Genomic DNA, 17,500 nt, shown 5'->3' with positions numbered 1-17,500 from the left:
GTAGGTAGGCCATCTCGGATTATCGCGTACCGAATATGTCAGCCACAGTTCGTTTCTTGCAGCACCCGTTATTCTTCTTCTTCTTTCTCTTCGTTTTCGTCGTTTTCGCTGTTCTGGCTCTTTTTCTCGGGGCTACGTCTTTTCTGCCAGCTGCTTTTCGTTTTCCGGCCAAACGGGTCCGACGGTCCGTCAGAAACTGGCCGTTCGGTACACCGCGACCCACCTTATATCCGTTTCCCGTCATCAGAGTTTGGAGTTTTTCCTCAGCTTTGCGTCGTAGATTGCGCCCCGACTCGGCGACTCGTTGTTTCACCGACTCCTTGAACGGCGCGTCCCGACCCACGTCCGAAATTATATTTGCTCCTGTTCGTAGCGCCTCCTTACCGATCGCTCGCGCCCCGCTTCTGAGTAGGGGGAGAACGCTTCGGAACAGCCCCCCTAGGAAGCTTCCGATACCGTGACCTCGCTGATACGGGGACCCCGCGTAAACGCGAGCTATCCCCCCGCCGACTTGGTTCTCGTAATGCTGCACGTAGTGACTCATGGCCACCGTATTAGTGTATTCTCCTGAAGTGCAGCGTTACCGTCAACGTCCCGTGGGTGAATGGCAACGGCCTTCCCAGCTGATCCCTTATATCGATATCGATCGTGCGAAAGTTGGAGTTCAGTAAGGGCAGATAATGCGGCGGGGACAACGTTTTGGTCTCCGAACTCCCGTGGCGAAGATCTTTGCTGTTGGTCTGCACTATGCGTAACAGAGGAGCGTAGACGTCTCCTACGATTCGCGGTTCCGTGATGTCGCAGTAGACGAACATTTGCGCAGGCATACCAGCCGCTACGTTGTAAGGGTGATCCGCCTCCAAAGTCTTGACGATGTTTCGCGTTACTTTGGTGAAACCGAGCTGTTGATACAGACCGGGGGAAAACGACAAGTAGTGGCCGGTGGTACACCCGCAGATGCGAGTAACGGCGATGCGATCCTTCGCGATACCGGCGTAACCGAATTCGAAATGTTTCGCCAGAAGCGGGACGCCGCTCAGAGCTCGCACGATCTGTTCGATGCCGGTGTAAACGCCCGGCTGTATGCGTAGCACGTGAGCGGTGACGCGATTGTCCTTGGACTTTGGTATATCGTCGAAGAGATCCGCCGGCTTCGGTGAGATGTGCTGATGCAATCTTACGGTGTTGGACCCAGCGGTCACCGTTTGAAGAGTCGTTGGATATTGAACCTCCACAAGGGCAACCTCCCATTCGCCGGTTAGCTCTATCTGTCGCGGCAATTGCGTGGTGTATTTCGTCGTGGTGTTGTCTCCAAAGTATCGCATCGAGCTGTTACTCGGTAGCGTTAGATAAAACTGATCCTTGTTCATGCTCGGTGTTTCGACAGGCTCTTCGCCGGGATCCAGCTATCAAATTTCGAGGGATACCCACGCCAACTGACAAACAGTTTCTTACTGGCCCCTTTACCACGCGTCCGTATTATTTTATCCACCACGAAATAATTATCCTTTTTGACGCGCTGCAGCTCCGCGTCGTAGAACAGACCGTCGATCGTCTCGCCGGCTAAATCCTGCAGCGCGTAAACGACGGGGCTGCGTTCGTAGACTCGTGCGACTTCGAACACTTCGTCCGTCCAATTGGCCTCGTAGCCCTTCCGAAATACTCCCTTGGCCCTGCTGATGCGCACTCGATCGCCCGCGCGAAATCGCGCGTGGCTCGACGACTCCCGCGCTTTACCGCCTCGTGTTTTTTCCATGTTGGCGCGAGCTGTCGCGGCGTTTTCCAGCGTCACCTCGGAGGGAGTCATTTTTATGGTCGAGTGTACGGTGCGGTTGTAGGCCTCGACCAGCTGCGGCAAAACGTCCACGTATCGTCGGGTGTTCGCGTGCGTGAAATATCGCCACATTCGTTCCTTCAGGGTGCGGTTGAAGCGCTCCGCCACGCTTGCTTTCACGTCGGGGTTTCGGGTGACGCGATGCCGCACGTTACGGCCGGCGAGCATCTTTTGGAATTGGGCGCCTACGAACTCCTTTCCCTTGTCGGTCTGCAGATGCATCGGTCGTCGCTCGGTCGATTCCAGCAAATCTTCGAAAACCTTCGCAACCGTACCCGCGGTCTTGTCCTTCAACGCTCGCACCCACGCGAACTTGCTCAACACATCTATGACAACGAGAAGGTAGTTGTACCCGTCGTTGTACTGTTTCAGCGATCTTAGGTCGGCGAGATCGGCCTCCCACAGATCGTCGACGTTTTGTACGCTGTAGTGGGCTCGCGGAAATCTCCTTCGTATCGTTTTGTGCAGCGTGTACGCGTCCTGGGAGGCTAACCAATCGTCGACGGCTGCCAAAGATATTTTCTTTCCTCTAACGGCTCGCTTCAATCCGCGTGCACCCCCGTATCCCGCGGGGTTGGACGGGTCGTAGTATAGCTTCTCCAGAAACTTCATCGTAAGCGCAAGGTGCACCAGCGACCTTTTCCCGTTTGAGCGGGTCTTGCCTTTTTTCGCGGAGTACGAAAGACCTCGTCGTCGTCGCCGTCATCGAAGTCGTTGTCGTCGTCGTCGTCGTCGTCGTCGTCTAAATCACCGTAGTCGCCTTCGGTCGGTCCGCAGCTATTACCACCACCACCCCTCTCAGCGATGCTCTTGCTCCGATGCACTCTCAAAGTCGCAGCGTTGTTCGCAGGCCGTCGATACGGTTCTTCCGGTGAAACGTGCGTTCTCAAATATATCGGATTTCCGATGAACTCTTGCGGCGTGTTAACAGCTTTGAGGAGTCGGGCGAAATGATGGCGCCCCGTCGCTTGCACGGATTTTCTTTCTCGCACAACGTCGTTTATCAAGTCGATTATATTCGTGCCCCGTAGCTGATTACCGTCGACAACCACTGTCCCGTGACCGTCCCACTCGATCGCCCCTTTGGCCGTCAGATAGTTCAACAACAGCTCGGCTTTGCGTCGAAACTTCAGCGGTACGCTGATCAAGATGTCGTGTATAGGTACGGTTCTGCAGCCAGCCGGAGCGTTTTCGCTACCGCTTTTATCGACTTCGTCCACGCCCCCCGCAGACACGTCGCGTATACTGAGTTGTAGCGGTTTTCTCGTTTCTCCGGCGAAATACAAATATCGATTCAACACCAGACTGTACAATCGCCATTTCTCGCGATCAGATTTTCCCTTCAATGCAAGAATATCGTCCATCTCGCGGTCTAATCTGCTCACGGTGTTCGCGGTATTTGGTTTTTGCGTTTGTGCTTCTGTTTCCGTCTCTTTCGCTTCATCTTCCCCGTTACGTTGTCGTTGCAACCGCTCCACCGTTTCCTGGGGAACGAGTACCATTTTTTTCGCATGCTCCATGTCTGCTACGCGTTGCGATTCTATCCTCAGCCCCCGAACAGAGTGGACACCAACCCGCCTACGATAGGCGCCAGTAATAGCGGTAAGAAGCCCCCGTGTTGGACCAGCAATTTTTTCTTACTTCTCCAACTGCCGCGGTTACTGGCCAGTCGACGTAAGATTCTACGATGTCTCCCCAGCCGTGATTTCTGACGATCGCTGAGTTTGACGTTACCCTTCAGAGTGTTGAGGGCGCACTCGCAGATATTTCTCACGAGATTGTCGTCGGCAGCGCGAAGTAGCGCCAAGCGTTGAGGACCGCTCAATTTGCAAAGGGCGTGTAACACCGCGGTGTTGGATGAACCGAACCGCCCTGGTCGACCTGTTCGCGGTGACATTACAGGTGAAATACTGGAGCACCCCGCGGCCCGTCTCGCTTTATATCCTTCCGCGGTAGGTAAACGTAGCGGTGTTCGTCCGTGGGAAATATATCTGTGCGAAATCGGCAGTTTTCGGGCGTCGATTGCTTCAGATCGAGCAGTAAATATCCGTGGGGCCGATTCGTGGCGTCGTTGTAGGCTTCCTGTACGAAGCGCGGATCCTCGGGGTAAACTTGGCGCGCGAGGTGTTGTATTTGCGCCCGGTCGCGGGGGTTCTTAAAGAATATTATATAGTTCGCGTTCAGCGAGATATCCCGCTGACCGCGACCTTGATGAAAGAGATTCTGCGTGATGAGAAACACGCTGAGATTCTTGTGGTGACACCCCTTGGTGAAGAGATCGACGACGGCCCCGTTGGACGATTCGCGCATCAAATCGTCGAGAATCAGCAACTTTGGAAGTTTCGCGTCGTCGGAGTCGTAGTCACCCTGCTGGGGTAATCCCTCGCGATACTCGATAACCGGCGAACGATCGGACGTCGCCGTTGCGCCGTACAGCGGTTGCCATTCTGCGTAATACCAGATGATTCGCGCGAACTTTGCGTCGCACATATCACCGATGTGTCGCAGAAATGTTTTGACGAAATTAGATTTCCCGCAGCCGGATGGTCCGGCGACGATGGCGGAAAAAGGATGCTTCCAACGCGTGTCCATGGCGAGTACTCCGAACTCCGATTCATCTGCAAGTTATTATATACAGTTATCGACCGTTTCGTTGAAAAATAATTACCGCGGCGGGGGGGCCATCCGCGTTATCGAGCTGATCGAGCGCGCGGCCGCTATTTCGGGGCGCCAGCCTGGACGGATCAGCTTGCAAGCGTCGTACGGCTTATCAGCTGATTCCGTACGAGGGGGGCCCGCGAAAAAGCTAACGGCGGCGGTACACAGGGCGTGTCTCATCAGCTTGTTTACACGACGGCTAGCCGCCCCGCCGGTATTGCATACTAACCTGGTAATGTGATCGGTTACCGCGTCGTACTGGCGCACGGCTTCTTCGGAGATGCACATGTATGTGTGTGTGTGTGTGTGTGTGTGTTTCGCACGTGCCGTGCGAGGATATACATTGAGAGTGAGAGCAACGTCGAGGCGAATTGCTTATTTTCTTCGTTATCGTTAACGGACTCAAATACTTTGCACGCCGTGTACAATCGTTCATGTCGCCTTGTAACCGAAGGGTAGCGTGTCGTAGCTGTTTGGACAGAGCCGACGCTTCGATTGAACCGGGCGACACGTTTTGGAGATCGTGCGCGTTACCACGTGATGCAGGTTGGTGCGCTGGATAGCGCGTCGCTCCACCGTGATAGGATCGTGGGCGTCGGTCACCATGCTTCGGACGGATTGAAAATTTATCTTTAGACCTGTCTGATAGTTCAAAGTAACGCCTTTGACCTTGCACACCTCGACCTCATCCCGATCGCCCGGGCGTTTCACTACAAAGGCGTAAAATTTCGGACCCCCCGAGACGAACGATCGTATATAGCTACCGGGGCCGTAAGCCGCCAATTCGTCCGTCAAGTCGCCCAGAAAATTCCCTGTCGGCGGTTTGTATTCGTCGCGGGTGTTCTCGCTCTCCACGTAAATGACAGAGTCGGTGTCGAAATACAATACCCTACGCTGCAATTTTTCCAGATAGCTGTAGAGCTTCAAACGCGCTTGGGCCGTGGTGTAGGCGGCTAAGACGACGTTGGTCATGGGCGACGGTATCGCGCTTTCCCCCGTACGTCCCCATCGCGCGTAAAGAATCCGCTCGTTTACGGGCAAAATATCGTGAACCTCGACGTCCGGATCGGTGAGAAGCTCCAAGAGCCTCTGCCGCTCGTTGATCACCTCTGTACGCGGTAAATTATCGCGCTGCCCGAATTTACCCCAGAACGAATTCAGGCAAAGTTTCGCCACCGAACGCAGCCCGGCGTTTTTAGCTATCTTGGACCCGTCCAGGCGGATCCCCTCGACGCGCTCGTATTCCTCTACGTAGCGTTGGCGAGATGTCGCGTCATCGCATTCCGCCGGCCAGCCGCTAGCCTCCTGCTTCAACTTCAGAAACGTGTCTATGTATCCGGCGAACAAACCGCCTTGCTTCGTCGCGGGATCGTACGAAGTGATATCGTATTGCCATATTTCGCTGACATCGACAATTCTGTACCCCAGGGTAATCGCTTTTTTCAATTCATCCGACACCCATGTACCGCTCAACCAGCGGTCGGCTTCGTTCGCATGCGGGCAATCGTCGGGTGTCGAATTCTCGCAACACGTGCGACACAATGGAAACATCAATTTGCCGTGCATGCGGACCGGCAGCAACGGGTGGTAGAGATTTCGCGGCGGAAGCACGACGCATTTCACGAGGCCCTCTACCGCGTCTAGATTCGCGTTGTCGGGCCCTGTCAACGTCTTACAAGAATCCCCCACGTGCACCTTGGGATGTCCAACGGGGTACCGCCCGTTTTTGCATACCCACGGATACAGGGAGCAAACATCCACATAGCGAATTCGCTCCCCCTCGGCAACCTCGTAGAACCGTTTCGTGTTGTTCGTACGACCGCCGAAGAACGCATCGCGAGGATTTAAACACTTTTCGTTTCTCGCGACGATCAACGGGTGTTGCTCCACGTACGCTCGCAGTTCCGCGTCGTTCTTCAGCATCTCGGCGAAAACGCACTCCCACATCTCCGTCACGACGTAACCGAGCGCACGCATTCTGACGGTCTTCGCGCGGGTTTCCTCGAAGCGCTTATTCATGCAATCCTTAGCTACCAGTTCTTCGTCGCGATTCGCTGTGAAACAATTTCGGCATCCGTGCCAGTAACACCCCTGAAATTCGAGCACGTGTCTGGTGCCATCCTCGGTCACGTAGTAACCGTCCACAGGGCGACCCGTTTCCGGGATACGATACTCCCTGCAGCGACCCGCGTGCATTATCTCTATACCGATTTCGCGTTCTTTGCAGACGAGCCACTCGACCGCCTTGGTGGACTGATTGTCGGTCATCCGATACCCGCGAGACGGTATAATCCCGATGGTATTGTCTTGCAGGAAATTCTGCCGAAATAGCACCGAACACGCAGACGCGATGGTGGTGCTTTGCGAGAACGGACAGACACCCCCCTGCGTGAGAAAAATATCTCTGAACGCCGAACAGGCTCTTCGAAGAATGTCAACGTCGCTTCGGCAATAATCGATCAGCTCCTTGTCGAACTCGAATACATAGTTACTTTCCACAGCCTCGTTGTACCACGCGTGGAATGCTGTTCGTTCCGCGGTCCCCATGCTGTCCGGCGAATAATATTCGGCCGATGGTAGCGGGCCAACGTAGCCGCGATTCGCCGGCGTATTGAATAAATGGGGAAAAAGTCCCTTGCGTGTTTCTACGGGGAGCCCGAAGGCTTTGGGCAGCGCCGCGAGAGCCATAGGCATGTAAGCAAGCGAGTCTAAAAATCGGGTGTGCCCCGTTTCCATGAGTACGATTTTGGTTCCGTTCAGAATTACGTGGGGTGGATCCCTGTTGTGTTCCACCAGGTAGCGTAGAACAAATTGCGCGTCGAATCCCCGCGCGTTGTGCGCCAGACATAAAATTTTGCGGAATCTGTGTACGGGCCGCGTTGCGAATTCCACAAACTGTTTGACGGGATCGATGTCGAATACGAATTCGCGTACGGGGCCGCAGATGGAACACGGTGTGCGGATGTCGGGTTCGCGTATACAACCGGTGCAAGCCTGTTGAACCACGCATAGGTTGGGAACGTGTAAATTCGATTTACGATCCCCCTCGTCCAGCGTGTCGCACTGCTGCGTCTCAAAATCGTAGAATACGAAGAGATGTTCCGCGTTGCCCGTAGCTGCCGCGAGTCGCCTGATGTAACACTCGTGGTTTACCGGACGCCGGCAACCACAGGTTTGGCACTGGATTTCTCCGCAACGGTGAACGCTTCTAGATAAATCTACGAACCGATCGCATCGGTCGCAAATCCGCAGAGTAGCGCATATCGTTCGGCGCGAATTAAACGATCCGAGAAGTCGATGTTTTCGCAGACACTCCTCCCCCGAGAACCACCGCCCGCAATCGGTGCAGCGAATCTTCGCGGTCGTGATTTCGCACGCGGGTGTGCTGGCGCAACTCGAGCATTTCGATGTACACCGGTGATCGCCGAGGCGCCGATAAGCGATATTGCAAGACTCGCAAAACCGCGTATTCGCGGCGGCCGCCGTGAGATTGAGTATAGCCTTGTAGTGCCTGCCTAACGGGTAATACATTATATTCAGACGACCGGTCACGTGCCCGCCTAGTCGGATTATTTCGCGCGTGCCGTCGTATATCGGCTCCTCACCGCGTCCGAAGGTATTAAAATCGTATACCACGATGGCCAGGCCCTCGGTAGCGAGGTGGGCTTGAAACTTTACCATCTCCGGTATACCGCAACCGTCTTCCGGAATTTCGACACCCGCTAACCCGCATAACCGCAGCGCTAGATCTTTCTGCGCTCGCGACGTAGCGTATCGTACGACGGACCACCCTGGTTCGTTTCCGTTGAGATTGGGCGAGTCTTTCCGCCGATGAGCCCGCGATACGATCAACGCCCGCGGCAAACATATGTTATCCCTGCGTACGGCGACGAGAGACCGTTTGCTGACATCCTCGTTGGTCAGCGCGTTGTAAGATTTGCCTCTCCCGATCGGTACGGTAACGTGATTGAAAGTCACCCTAAACTCCTGATCGATGCAAAATTCGGTCGCGCTCTGCGATAACTGGAATATCAGTGTCCAGAGATCCTCGTACGTACAGTCTTTGGCGGGGCGAAAGGACAGTCCGACGGAACCGTGCACGAAAGACGGGGCGTCGAATCCGAAGCCCACGTAATCCGTGTCGTGCATAACGCGACTCATAGCGTACGCGTGTATATCTCTGATGGCCTCCGCCAACCAGTCGATAGGATCGCGCGTGTCGGGGGGTGTTAAAATCCGCAGTGTAATTTGACGACCGTTTAATCGAAAACGATTATAATATTTCGCGCGTTCTTCGCGTATCGTGAATCTAGCACCCGGTGGTCGTGCGCCGTCGTTGCTCTCCTCTCTCTCTATATCGGCTAGATTGGCTTGTCTTGTACGACCTTGGCCGTGCTGAGTGCATGACGTGTTTGCCGTTACTACAGTGACATCCCCGTCGCAGCGTAACGAAGGCTGCGTTTTAGATGTACCGGCGCACCCGTTTATGCCATGCCGTTTGAACCATCGTCCTGCGAAAGGCGATGATAGAAGGTTAGCCCCATTGTAGATTTGAGAATACACCCATACACACACACACACGCACACGCATGAACGCGTGCCGTCGGTGATTATTGTTCTCTCGGGGCGTTGAGCATGTGAACGTATTGACGCCGGGTGTCCGGTGACAATTGTTGCAGCCGCTCGTATATAACGCGCTGCATATCCCGGTCCCTGTTATCGCTCACATCTGACTCTACTCGGCAAAACATAGTGCATACAGCGTGTACACCTTTCGTCTCTCTCTTTCTCTCTCTCTCTCGCCAACTTGTTACAGAAATACCCGTATACGCCGGCAAAATACTCACCATCCGATTGCTGTTCTTCTTCTTCTTCTTCTTCTTCTTCTTCTTCTTCGTCTTCTTCTTCTTCTTGTTGTTCTTGTTGTTCTTGTTCTTCTTCTTCTTCTTCTTCTAATCTTTCGCCCTCCGCCTCCTCCTCCTCCTCATCCGTCCATATCTCGCGATAGCCGGGTTCGCGCGGATCGATCGGTCTTCGATCCAGATCCCAAACGTCAAGGCGCCGAGGTCCAATCGGTGAATCATCTATGGTTACGGGCACGAGTGTGATAATTACCCGCGCTACGTCACAACCCACCCGCCCTCGTACTTACTTAACCGTTCGATATCCGACTCATCATCCCACGAGAAGTCAACCAATTCTTGGTCAGCAGCTTCGTCGTTATCCGGGCTCACGTTATCGCATGAACGCCCGACGCCGCAGCTGGGCCTATCCACCTCAATCCATCCGGTGGACGGTCCAGGCATCGGCTCATCGGCCACGGGTGCCATTGGCTCAACCGATACCCCGATATTGTCGGTGAACGACCCAGATATCGGCTCAGCCTCGGAGAATGCCGCTAGCTCAGCTGACTCGGCTGCTTCTAGCAACATCTCGTCGTCGTCGTCGTCGTCATCGAAACCACCCCATTTGGCGGCTACGGTGGCGAATGTTAAATACGCACGTTTTTGTACAGAATTACGTCTCACTTACCCTTCAATCGCTCAAAGTCATTCATCAAGCGGCGAACAACGGCGAGCCCCGTTGTACCGCGGTTCTCCAGCACATCGACTACCACCCCTAGATGATCACCCGCACCGTCAAACACACCACGCGTGTACATACGACCTATAACGCGATCGCTGCACACCGTTATCAAAAACCGTAATTTCGGAAGTAACTGTTCGTCGGACATGGAGGCCAATGCCCGACGCCATCGAAAATCACAGCACCGCACCGCCCGGGGGTTGCAGACCCTGACGAAGCGCAGCACGTTTAAAATCACCGTTGCCAAATGCATTTCAAAGAACTTTAGGCTTTGGTCGTTTTCAGTAAACTGAGTAGTTTCAAATTGACAGCGAGTATACATATGTCATTTCTTATCCCCACCCCGGCGCAAAATCCAAGAAGAGCGTTCGTCGTACGTATCGGTTTGTATCGTGTATGCGTCTCATAAACGCTACAGATGCCCGAATGTGTGTAAAGATTCTTCGTATGCAGACGCAGCATTATCGCAACAATTGTGTATCATAGCGGTCATAGCGGTAGAGCCATCTCGAGCTAGGCGCAGAGGATATTCATTTCGCAAAGTGCAAATTCGACACCCTCTCATCCGAGAGGCGTCTTCTCGAAGTCCTCCGCTGCCCGAGCCGGGGCCCGCTCCCCCGCATGAGCCGGGGCCCGCAAAATTGTCTAGTTGCGATTTCTGTGCTGCATCGCGGTGGGGGTCCTTTGTGTAAAAATTACGCACACCTATAGGGCAGACGGTCAGCCAGCGCCCCGTTCTTCTATTCGCGATGCACATTGTGTCAGTGTGACAAATTATGCGCGTATGTGTTTGTGCGACAATGGCTGGGGGGGTGCATCCGAGGATGTGCTTGCGGTCGGAGAGCTACTTCATTACAAATTCATCAGGCGAAAAGGTGAGGTTATTTTCTTTGGTGGTAGTGTCGGTAGTGGGCCAGAAAAGGCCGGTATCTGACGCAACCGTGCAAAGTACAGCGGTTTCGTGAAATTAATCGCGATAATAATTTCTGATTTGCGTGTTTGCAGAAATCTGTGAAAAATATAAATAACGCCAACAACAACAACAACAACAACAACAACAACAACAACAAGGTAGGACAGCTGAAATTGTGCAAATATACAGTGGTCTCGTAAAATGAATTGTGACAATAATCTCTCATTGGCGTGTTCGCAGAATCATGTCCGAATACATTCACCCTGACGAGGTGCTGGCCCTGGTGGACCCTCGCGACAATTGGCTCCACGCCGAGGACCGTCGGGGCGAGGAGTTTTGGCATGTAGTCGTCGTACCCGAAATCCCGGAACCTGACGATGAGTTTGGGATCCTCCTCGACGGGGAGCGGGATTCCGGGTACGAGGACTACATGTCGCGCTTAAGTTGGGAAGAGATTTCCGAGGCGTCGGTGTCGGAGCACGTGGTGTACGGGGCCCCAGAACCAGTGCCTGAGGGGGAGATTTGGGGGCGGACGGCGGATGGCGTTTGGAGGTGGCTTGGCGAGGGTGAGCCATCTTCGGACGAGTCGGAGTGGTCGGTGGAGGAGGAGGAGGAGGAGGATGGGGATGGGGATGGGTGGGTGGACGGGGCTGGGAATAGGTGGGTGTACGGGGATGAATGGGTGGACGAGGATGGGAATAGGTGGGTGGTCGGTGAGCAGGTGGATGGGGCTGGGTGGGACGACAACTGGGTGGACAACGGGTTGGGCGACGGGGTGGATGACGGGTTGGGCGACGGGGTGGATGACGGGATGGGCGACGGGGTGGATGACGGGATGGGTGTCTGGGAGGGACAGGGGGAAGACGAGGGGTACGCGAGCGAAGAGTGGGACTAAGACTCGTACGAAATTACGTCGACGACGACTGTGACGAAAACGATGACTGACTTTTTTATAAATAATTAACTTCTGACCGGCGGGTGGGTGACCGGTGGGCGTACCATCTACCAGCCACCCCCAAATCTTGTACAGGCGGAGTAGGGGAGAATGTGTTGCACTGTGGGGGCGCACCAGGGTGAGTTTGATCTGTGAGATTTTAATGTCCTGTTATTGCGCGTAAATACATATGTGCTTCTTTGGTTTGCGCAGGCGTCCCGGCAACTGGATAATTTTGCTGATATCTGCAAAATAGCGGAACGGCGTCGACGGCTGACCGACCATCGCAATCCAGTCAGTATTCCTGAGTCCGAGCACACGCAACCATGGCGTCAGGAAGATCCGGATTGTCGCGAGAGGGGTGCAGCAAGTTGTTCCGAACCTTCGAAATAGCTCTAAAAAAGTCGAACCGTCATCTTCTCCTGTCGTCGACGTATGGGTTGAACGCTTCGTGGTCGAAGAAACTCACCGTGGGACTTCGCCTTCGCATGAACGGCACTTTCGAACCCGTCGTGCGATTGATCAACAATTACTCTAGCGGTGTGTCGCTAGGATTGGAAGGTTGGGCTAGCCTGATTGCGAATTTGCCGAAGCTGGAGGAATACTTCGTGAAGAAAGATGCTCCCGGTGACAACCTCTTCGCGCTGGTGGACGATACGATCGCGCTAGATGGTGGGTGTTCTTTGCGTTTTACAACGGCTCACGGTGCAAAGGTGGTCGCATTTTACTCGACCGAAACATCGGGCAACGGTGACGACGCTACCATCGAAAACTCACCTCAGGAGGATGATGATGAAGAGAATACCGCGACGCAGGGGGCCAAAAGGCGAAAAGTTTACACCCCGGTAATCGTGATGCAAAAAGTAACCTTCGACGGCCTGAAACACATAGCGTGCTGCGCGAACGAGCGGCTGCTTCAGCTGGACGCGCTGCTGGGAGACGTCAACAGGTCCAAGGAATCGGTCGTTCGCTACTTCGCTTCGATAATCACGGCTAGGAAAATAAAAGCGCCAACTCTGCAGCAGATTCACGGGGTCGTGTGCGACGACATAGAGACTGCGCGAGAAGTGGTATGTTTGCAGTTTGATATAGGATTCCGAGACTACTTCTTCGATATTATTTACTGCGAAATGATGCGCTTATTTTTGTCGTATATCGTTGCCGATATTAGGCAAAGTGTTTTGATCCAGGGGTAGTTGAAGTTGATGTATAAATCGGTAGAATGATAAGAAACACATAATTTGTATTACTTAACTTTAAGATCCAACACCGCTATATTGTCGCCCAGAAGGAATTGTCTATTTTGTATCATCTACAGTTAAGAACGCTTTGTATTACCTTAGTTCTAAGAATAAAAATCTCTAGTCGTTATGTTTTGAAAATATTTGCAGAGTTTACACTTTCGTGCACCCCGTGAATACTCATATTTCAGAGCGACGTTGCGTTGGCGGCACGTGGCCGCGTCGCGGGTCTCGGAGATCTTCGGCTATAGTCGGTAAGATGCGAAAAAGTTTTTCGAATAGGTACGTCACCGCCAGGATGCGATTCGAACATCGGCGCCATCTTGTATTGAGAATTTCCAGAACTAGTAACCGAATCAGATTTCGAAAAACGCGCGCCGTCTTGGGTTCCGGAAAGGGCCGCCATCTTGAATTCGAAAAACAGGCGCCATCTTGTGTTTTGGAAGAGGCCGCCATCTTGATTTCGAAAAACGCGCGCCATCTTGGATTTCGGAAAGGGCCGCCATCTTGAATTCGAAAAACAGGCGCCATCTTGGCTTCAGACGATCCGTCCGACCGAGGGGAGGGGGAAGCACGCGCGACGATGACCGCCGGGGCCTGAGGGGGCAGGGGGGACCGTCTGGCGGCGCCAGTGACGTCATTTGTTATGACCCGCTATACCTTGCCTATACTACTTCCTGCTCAGTACGAGAGGAACCGCAGGTTCGGACATTTGGTTCACGCACTCGGTCGAGCGGCCGGTGGTGCGAAGCTACCATCCGTGGGATTATGCCTGAACGCCTCTAAGGCCGTATCCTCTCTAGTCAGAGGAGGCAACGATATTTCTAGGAGTCTCGTGGGTCGAAAGGCTCAAAACAATGTGACTTTACTAGGTGACCGGTCCACGGACCGGACATCGCACGAGCCCTGTTTGCCGCGCGAAGCCGTCGGCCGATGTCGGGATCTCCCCGCTCGTTGGCCTGGCTCCAATCGGTCGATCATGGGTCATCCAGTTCGATGTCGAGACTCGGAATCGTCTGTAGACGACTTAGGTACCTGGCGGGGTGTTGTACTCGGTAGAGCAGTTACCACGCTGCGATCTGTTGAGACTCAGCCCTTGGCTTGGGGATTCGTCTTGTCGGTTAGACGAGGCCCCTCCGCGAGATGATATGATGCCAGTGGCGGACCTCGCCGGGGTTGCGGAGTTGATAGAAGTATTGTGAGAAAAATTTTTCTCGTTCGGAAGGTTGCGCGGATGCGCGTGTGGGACTTATAAAAAATACAAAAATTTTCCCACACACTTCCTTCCAGCGAACAAGACGCGCAAGGCGTTGAGCTCGCGAGATCTCCACGCCGTACGGACTCGGCTACCAACATGCGTTGAGAAAACTGCTGTGCCGTTGGTGCGGAGAGTGTCAGTTGTCGTCGGTCGCCAGAGCAGGCGTGATCGGCGGACGAGGCGTCTTGGGTCGGAAGATTGTCCGAATTCTAAAACCGCTCTCGCATGACTTGCTGCGTGGACTCGGAAAGTTTTCAAAGTCCAACGGACGTTGAGCTCATATATCGTTGGATCGAAAAATTTTCAAAGTCCGAAAGAGTCGCGCATCACTCGTTGGATCGAAAAATTTTCAAAGTCCGAAAGAGTCGCGCATCACTCGTTGGATCGAAAAATTTTCAAAGTCCGAAAGAGTCGCGCATCACTCGTTGGATCGAAAAATTTTCAAAGTCCGAAAGAGTCGCGCATCACTCGTTGGATCGAAAAATTTTCAAAGTCCGAAAGAGTCGCGCATCACTCGTTGGAACGAAAAATTTTCAAAGTCCGAAAGAGTCGCGCATCACTCGTTGGATCGAAAAATTTTCAAAGTCCGAAAGAGTCGCGCATCACTCGTTGGAACGAAAAATTTTCAAAGTCCGAAAGAGTCGCGCATCACTCGTTGGATCGAAAAATTTTCAAAGTCCGAAAGAGTCGCGCATCACTCGTTGGATCGAAAAATTTTCAAAGTCCGAAAGAGTCGCGCATCACTCGTTGGAACGAAAAATTTTCAAAGTCCGAAAGAGTCGCGCATCACTCGTTGGAACGAAAAATTTTCAAAGTCCGAAAGAGTCGCGCATCACTCGTTGGATCGAAAAATTTTCAAAGTCCGAAAGAGTCGCGCATCACTCGTTGGATCGAAAAATTGAAAAAGTCCGAAAGAGTCGCGCATCACTCGTTGGATCGAAAAATTTTCAAAGTCCGAAAGAGTCGCGCATCACTCGTTGGATCGAAAAATTTTCAAAGTCCGAAAGAGTCGCGCATCACTCGTTGGATCGAAAAATTTTCAAAGTCCGAAAGAGTCGCGCATCACTCGTTGGATCGAAAAATTTTCAAAGTCCGAAAGAGTCGCGCATCACTCGTTGGATCGAAAAATTTTCAAAGTCCGAAAGAGTCGCGCATCACTCGTTGGAACGAAAAATTTTCAAAGTCCGAAAGAGTCGCGCATCACTCGTTGGAACGAAAAATTTTCAAAGTCCGAAAGAGTCGCGCATCACTCGTTGGATCGAAAAATTTTCAAAGTCCGAAAGAGTCGCGCATCACTCGTTGGAACGAAAAATTTTCAAAGTCCGAAAGAGTCGCGCATCACTCGTTGGATCGAAAAATTTTCAAAGTCCGAATGAGTCGCGCATCACTCGTTGGATCGAAAAATTTTCAAAGTCCGAAAGAGTCGCGCATCACTCGTTGGATCGAAAAATTTTCAAAGTCCGAAAGAGTCGCGCATCACTCGTTGGATCGAAAAATTTTCAAAGTCCGAAAGAGTCGCGCATCACTCGTTGGATCGAAAAATTTTCAAAGTCCGAAAGAGTCGCGCATCACTCGTTGGATCGAAAAATTTTCAAAGTCCGAAAGAGTCGCGCATCACTCGTTGGAACGAAAAATTTTCAAAGTCCGAAAGAGTCGCGCATCACTCGTTGGATCGAAAAATTTTCAAAGTCCGAAAGAGTCGCGCATCACTCGTTGGAACGAAAAATTTTCAAAGTCCGAAAGAGTCGCGCATCACTCGTTGGATCGAAAAATTTTCAAAGTCCGAAAGAGTCGCGCATCACTCGTTGGATCGAAAAATTTTCAAAGTCCGAAAGAGTCGCGCATCACTCGTTGGATCGAAAAATTTTCAAAGTCCGAAAGAGTCGCGCATCACTCGTTGGATCGAAAAATTTTCAAAGTCCGAAAGAGTCGCGCATCACTCGTTGGATCGAAAAATTGAAAAAGTCCGAAAGAGTCGCGCATCACTCGTTGGATCGAAAAATTTTCAAAGTCCGAAAGAGTCGCGCATCACTCGTTGGATCGAAAAATTTTCAAAGTCCGAAAGAGTCGCGCATCACTCGTTGGATCGAAAAATTTTCAAAGTCCGAAAGAGTCGCGCATCACTCGTTGGATCGAAAAATTTTCAAAGTCCGAAAGAGTCGCGCATCACTCGTTGGATCGAAAAATTGAAAAAGTCCGAAAGAGTCGCGCATCACTCGTTGGAACGAAAAATTTTCAAAGTCCGAAAGAGTCGCGCATCACTCGTTGGATCGAAAAATTTTCAAAGTCCGAAAGAGTCGCGCATCACTCGTTGGATCGAAAAATTGAAAAAGTCCGAAAGAGTCGCGCATCACTCGTTGGATCGAAAAATTTTCAAAGTCCGAAAGAGTCGCGCATCACTCGTTGGATCGAAAAATTTTCAAAGTCCGAAAGAGTCGCGCATCACTCGTTGGATCGAAAAATTTTCAAAGTCCGAAAGAGTCGCGCATCACTCGTTGGATCGAAAAATTTTCAAAGTCCGAAAGAGTCGCGCATCACTCGTTGGATCGAAAAATTTTCAAAGTCCGAAAGAGTCGCGCATCACTCGTTGGATCGAAAAATTTTCAAAGTCCGAAAGAGTCGCGCATCACTCGTTGGATCGAAAAATTTTCAAAGTCCGAAAGAGTCGCGCATCACTCGTTGGATCGAAAAATTTTCAAAGTCCGAAAGAGTCGCGCATCACTCGTTGGATCGAAAAATTTTCAAAGTCCGAAAGAGTCGCGCATCACTCGTTGGATCGAAAAATTTTCAAAGTCCGAAAGAGTCGCGCATCACTCGTTGGATCGAAAAATTTTCAAAGTCCGAAAGAGTCGCGCATCACTCGTTGGATCGAAAAATTTTCAAAGTCCGAAAGAGTCGCGCATCACTCGTTGGATCGAAAAATTTTCAAAGTCCGAAAGAGTCGCGCATCACTCGTTGGATCGAAAAATTGAAAAAGTCCGAAAGAGTCGCGCATCACTCGTTGGATCGAAAAATTTTCAAAGTCCGAAAGAGTCGCGCATCACTCGTTGGATCGAAAAATTTTCAAAGTCCGAAA

At 52.2% G+C, this 17,500-nt stretch overlaps 2 protein-coding genes across 2 annotated transcripts in view; both read right to left on the bottom strand.

The window, feature by feature from the left end:
* The window catches only part of LOC125500036 (uncharacterized protein F54H12.2-like), a 1,335-nt gene extending 1,322 nt beyond the window's left edge, over positions 1 to 13 (bottom strand). Inside the window, exon 1 of the mRNA XM_048651159.1 lies at positions 1 to 13. This exon is cut by the window's left edge and continues 1,322 nt beyond it. Within this exon, the coding sequence (XP_048507116.1) occupies positions 1 to 13 (13 nt within the window).
* Positions 14 to 3,643: 3,630 nt separating this feature from the next.
* LOC125500058 lies at positions 3,644 to 5,888 on the bottom strand. Its single transcript, XM_048651254.1, has 2 exons — positions 4,722 to 5,888; positions 3,644 to 4,452 (listed from the first exon to the last, which is right to left on the bottom strand). The coding sequence occupies exon 2, from the start codon at positions 4,424 to 4,426 to the stop codon at positions 3,731 to 3,733; it is 696 nt and encodes a 231-aa protein (XP_048507211.1). The 5' UTR covers positions 4,427 to 4,452; positions 4,722 to 5,888; the 3' UTR covers positions 3,644 to 3,730.
* Positions 5,889 to 17,500: the final 11,612 nt, after the last annotated feature.

The sequence above is a fragment of the Athalia rosae genome, chromosome 2 (genome assembly GCF_917208135.1).
Source record: "Athalia rosae chromosome 2, iyAthRosa1.1, whole genome shotgun sequence".
Classification (NCBI taxonomy): domain Eukaryota; kingdom Metazoa; phylum Arthropoda; class Insecta; order Hymenoptera; family Athaliidae; genus Athalia; species Athalia rosae.
This window is presented reverse-complemented; position numbering and strand designations above follow the sequence as displayed.

Bases quoted from the DNA above. Each gene is read 5' to 3' on its own strand.
- LOC125500058 (XM_048651254.1), bottom strand. From the start codon at position 4,426: ATGGACACGCGTTGGAAGCATCCTTTTTCCGCCATCGTCGCCGGACCA.